The 2,100-nt window shown below is 29.7% G+C and overlaps 1 protein-coding gene across 2 annotated transcripts in view; it reads right to left on the bottom strand.

The window, feature by feature from the left end:
• The window catches only part of LOC107443749 (U7 snRNA-associated Sm-like protein LSm11), a 22,915-nt gene that overhangs the window by 2,694 nt on the left and 18,121 nt on the right, over positions 1–2,100 (bottom strand). The window contains exon 3 of one of the 2 annotated variants that reach the window (XM_016057709.4): positions 981–1,544. The exons of the other annotated variant lie outside the window; for it this stretch is intronic. Within the exon in view, the coding sequence (XP_015913195.2) occupies positions 1,101–1,544 (444 nt within the window). The 3' untranslated portion in view covers positions 981–1,100. Of the gene's footprint in view, positions 1–980; positions 1,545–2,100 lie in introns of those variants that run through there. 2 annotated transcript variants of the gene reach the window in all.

Raw genomic sequence — 2,100 nt, forward strand, 5'->3', positions numbered from 1 at the left:
TCGATTACAATTGTAATTGATTACAGATAATTACAGGTATGAAATCTATTACTTGTAATCACGATTACAATTAACTGATTACAGTAATTGGTTAAGTTATGACTATATTTTTAGCATACCCTGATGCAATCAAAAATTAAAATTTCTCATAATGGTGAGAACAAGCAATCGATTACGTAGCAGTAATCCATTACAGTTGTAATAGATTACTGAATTGCTGCCCAAATCTAATATGTGCATATGATTATTCAAAATATGTCAGTTAATAAGTTATAACTGAATAACAAGATACATAAATTATACACCATAACTAACAAGCAGTTCAAAATTTAAAACATCAGGGCACCAATTAAACACGATGCATAACAGTAGTATAACGCATAGTAAGAAAAGCAAGTGATGTTTGAGCGAGTGGTATATTCACTTTCCATTCTAATTAACATTCAGTTGAAGACAACAATATACATTAGAATGTTCTCCGAAATTAAAGACCCAAATAACTGTTTTATAACTCTTTCCCCTGCCTACAATCTGAAAGGTTACAAATATTAAAACAGAAATATAGCAGAAATTTGAACTAATTATAATTTAACCAGAAGTGGCTGCAAATGCATTTGATGTTGTTAGTCCAAGGACCGTCACAAGTTTAGGCATCTTCAGGTGGCCGGTCCCTAATGATTAGACAGGAATAAAAATCTAATCTAAAGAATTTTAACAATTTTGAATCAAATTGAATCATAAACAATTTTAATGATTTTAGAATTATCTAATATAATAGCTTCACAAAAGAAATCCTATTTTTACTAAGCATAGCTTAAAAACTATTTGTATTTTTCAAATAGAATTGCAAAATTTAAAACACTTGTAGCTTTCGAGGACAACTGAATTTAAAAAAATATTTATACAAATAGAATAAAGATAGAAGTAAAAGTTTGCCACAGGAGGAAAAAGCCAATAGGTATAGAAAAAAAGAAAAACAATTGAAACAGGAACAAATGTTTATTACTTTACATGACTTGATGAAAGACAAATATAAAAAAAGAAAATATACAGTAATTCAAAAGAAAATGAAGACATCAGTTTAAGCTCATATGAATATTTTAATCCTCTTCTCCCTCCTCCACTTCATCTTCTTCTTCTGACTCATCCATTATTGCAGCCATAACAATATTATCACCCCTTACAAATAGTTTTTGGATATGACGCTTTTGTGGGGCAGGACGTTTTTTACTTTTGCTGCGCCTCTTCTTTTTCTTTTTTCCCTCTGCACCTGCAGCAGTACTCTCAGTACCAGATTCAACAGGTTCAGAAGGTGGAGGATTACTTTCTCCGGCTTTTGGGTCTTTTTTCTTTTTTGGAACTTTTTTTGGCAGTTCAGAAAAGTCCTGTGCAGCTGTCAAATTCTCCAAAAAAGGAGTTTTTGATTTGCGAGGTTTCAAATAAATTTCATCGACGTCATTCATCAGCAGGTTCCAGTGCTTGTCAAAGGCTATTACATAGCCTGTGCATATTCCTCGAACTTCTTTGAAGTTTCTTGTCCACACCTTTTTAAAGAGAAAAATTAATGTAAAAGAAACGTATTACAAAAGATGTGAACCCTAAAAATAGTGAAACAATATTCAAAAACTAGGTTTCATCATTTATTTAGAAGAAAGAGAAAATAATAATAGAGGACAATGCATTCTTCACACAACTGCAATCCAATAAAAACCAATTCATCTTTTAGACCAAAATATAGTTGTTGCTAAGCAAGTCAGCAATGTTAAAAGCCTTAGCTCCATATATATCCAAATACATATGTATTATCAAAACTGGCATGAACTCCAGACATTATAATCAATTACAAATATTAAAATTTAGAGCAAAAATAGAAGAGAAAAAAAAGGATTTTCTTAAAACATTGGAATAGTTAAAAACTGGAGATATTTGAAGAGTTAAATACCACGGTAAATACCAGAGATTTTTAATTTATTTAATTTAAAGAAAATGCATTGCAACATTCTATTTTGCAAACTACTCTATATTATATACTATTATCTATCAAAAACTACACTTTTAAGTTTTTAAAAAATTCATAGTGTTTTAATATATATATATATA

This window comes from Parasteatoda tepidariorum, chromosome 1 (genome assembly GCF_043381705.1).
Source record: "Parasteatoda tepidariorum isolate YZ-2023 chromosome 1, CAS_Ptep_4.0, whole genome shotgun sequence".
In the NCBI taxonomy this organism is placed as follows: Eukaryota; Metazoa; Arthropoda; class Arachnida; order Araneae; family Theridiidae; genus Parasteatoda; species Parasteatoda tepidariorum.